Source organism: Priapulus caudatus, unplaced genomic scaffold (genome assembly GCF_000485595.1).
Source record: "Priapulus caudatus unplaced genomic scaffold, Priapulus_caudatus-5.0.1 Scaffold1, whole genome shotgun sequence".
In the NCBI taxonomy this organism is placed as follows: Eukaryota; Metazoa; Priapulida; class Priapulimorpha; order Priapulimorphida; family Priapulidae; genus Priapulus; species Priapulus caudatus.
Window position 1 is genome coordinate 1,533,088 of NW_014577062.1, and position 1,979 is coordinate 1,535,066.

At 47.2% G+C, this 1,979-nt stretch overlaps 1 protein-coding gene across 2 annotated transcripts; it reads left to right on the forward strand.

The window, feature by feature from the left end:
* LOC106810391 lies at positions 1–1,591 on the forward strand. 2 transcript variants are annotated; one of them, XM_014813769.1, is made up of 3 exons: positions 1–41; positions 669–822; positions 1,340–1,591. In XM_014813769.1, exons 1-3 carry the CDS (start codon positions 6–8, stop codon positions 1,528–1,530), a joined length of 381 nt encoding a protein of 126 aa, XP_014669255.1. In that variant the 5' UTR covers positions 1–5; the 3' UTR covers positions 1,531–1,591. The 2 variants fall into 2 exon arrangements, with proteins under 2 accessions (XP_014669255.1, XP_014669334.1); XM_014813848.1 differs by having other exon boundaries at positions 1,343–1,591.
* Positions 1,592–1,979: the final 388 nt, after the last annotated feature.

The following is a 1,979-nucleotide window of genomic DNA, read 5'->3' on the forward strand; positions in this document are numbered from 1 at the left end:
CCGAGATGGTCGACCCGGAGGCAGTGAGGAGGAGAAACATGGTAGGTCAGCTTACGTAGAGCTTCTGGCAATTCTATAGACGTCCTGGCAACTGACAACGTGTACAAGAATTCATGGTATATGAGGCAGAGTCCGTAGTAGCTACAGAGAGTCCCGGTTGGCTACAGACTCAGTAGCTAACCAAAGTACCTACTAACTGTACTACCTTACTGCACAAAAGTCTGGTGCACTCTACTTACGAGTAGGTAGTTATGTTATGCGCACATGGTGAGTTTCACCATTCACCTTATCCCATTATCAGTCGGTGTGCTGTGTTGTACTACAATGAGCAGTGCTATGTATAGAGATTGTGTATTGTTGCGCTCTCAGCAACCAGCCGAGTATTGATTTACTCAGTGGGCTGCCAATGCCAAATATTGCCAAAATCCATAAGTGGTGGGGTTAATGCTGTGGTTGTTCACAGTTAATTAAGTCGCTCGCTGCTTGAGCCTGCCTGCATGAAAATCGTAGCCTGTGGGTGGGTAAGATATTACCAGGCAACTCCCATGATATATTAATTTCTCAGACATTATTGTGGTTTTGTATCTTCAGCGCTGTTTGTCAACATGATGCCAGTGAGGTTTGGTATTGCGTCGTGTGAATACATCTGTCGATGTTGGTTATCACAGGCTCTGGAGTATGCGAGACAGGTACGGAAGCCTGCCCCGCCCCAGCAGGTCGCCGGGGGAGGTCCACCGAGGGAAGGCTCGCGACGGGGAGGAGGAAGAAGAGTGCGAAGGGCTTCCTCAGTCGCCGTGGCAACGCAGGATCAACAAGCCAAACGTGAGAAAACGTTGGAAGCAGCAACTCGAACAGGGTAGCCACGTGTCAAGGCTTTACACGTTTAAGTTGAAACTCTATATGCGTGCGTCCGTGCACGTTTATGTATGCATTCATGTGTGTGCATGCATGCGTATGTGCACACGTTGACTCTCTATATAACTAAAGCTGGGTTTACACTACCGACTTTATGTTAGCGAATTGGCGAGTTGAACCAATTTTGCAATTCGGCAACTCCGAGTTGGCGAAAATAGAACATGTTCTAATCTCCCAACTAGTTGCTATCGATCGGTTGGTCGCGCAACTTTTGCGTTTACAGTACCGATTGTCAGTTGTATAGTTGGAAAGTTGGTCCAATTCACCAATTCGCCAACACAAAGTCGGTAGTGTAAACCCAGCTTAACACATCTAGCTGCCTGTTTCATCATTGCAATGTGCAATTTGATATCAGTATATTCACAACATGGATTACCTTTATTGTTTAATACCCCCATTCATTCATCTAGATCCTTTCTTGCAGCAGTGAAACATCGTCGGAGAGAAGGAGATGTTCTGAGCGGCACGCCGGAGTTGAAGCGATGCGATCAGCTGCCAACGGTTTCATCTCACGGTGATAAACGCGTCAACATCGAGCTCGCAAAGATAGAGGAGCTACAGCGGCGCCATCTACGGGAGAAACAAACCCTCAGTAAGATACACAGCATGTGCTAATTTCTCGAGTCTTACGACTGACTGCGAGTCAGTATAGCTTTCAGTGAATGCGTGTAGTGAATTCTGCAACATTAAATTATATATAAATAGCCCCTGTGTGGAGGGATTGTTATCTTCTGTAGAGAATTTGCTATTACCCTTTTTAGCTCATCTGACATAGTCAGATGCAGCTTGTAGAATCGCATGATCGTTCGTCCGTCCGTCCGTCCGTCCGTCGTGCGTCCCCGCTCCAACAGTTGGGGCACAAATCTTAATCCGCGCCTCGATGTAGCGGTCACGCCATAGTTGGTGACGTTGGGGGGGTCAGGTCAAAACGAAGTTGGGGATGTCGAAGCTGGGGTCAAAGGTCAAGGTCAAGAGGTGTAAAGAATGTTGGAACATTCCCTCCTTAACTTAAGGTATAGGGAGGAAATGCAGAATTGCGGACACAAATCTAAACGGCTCGTGAT

Coding starts and splice junctions, on each gene's coding strand:
- LOC106810391 (XM_014813769.1), top strand. CDS start 6: ATGGTCGACCCGGAGGCAGTGAGGAGGAGAAACATG. Junction 42..668: donor CAGTGAGGAGGAGAAACATG/GTAGGTCAGCTT, acceptor TGGTTATCACAG/GCTCTGGAGTATGCGAGACA. Junction 823..1,339: donor GCAGGATCAACAAGCCAAAC/GTGAGAAAACGT, acceptor CCTTTCTTGCAG/CAGTGAAACATCGTCGGAGA.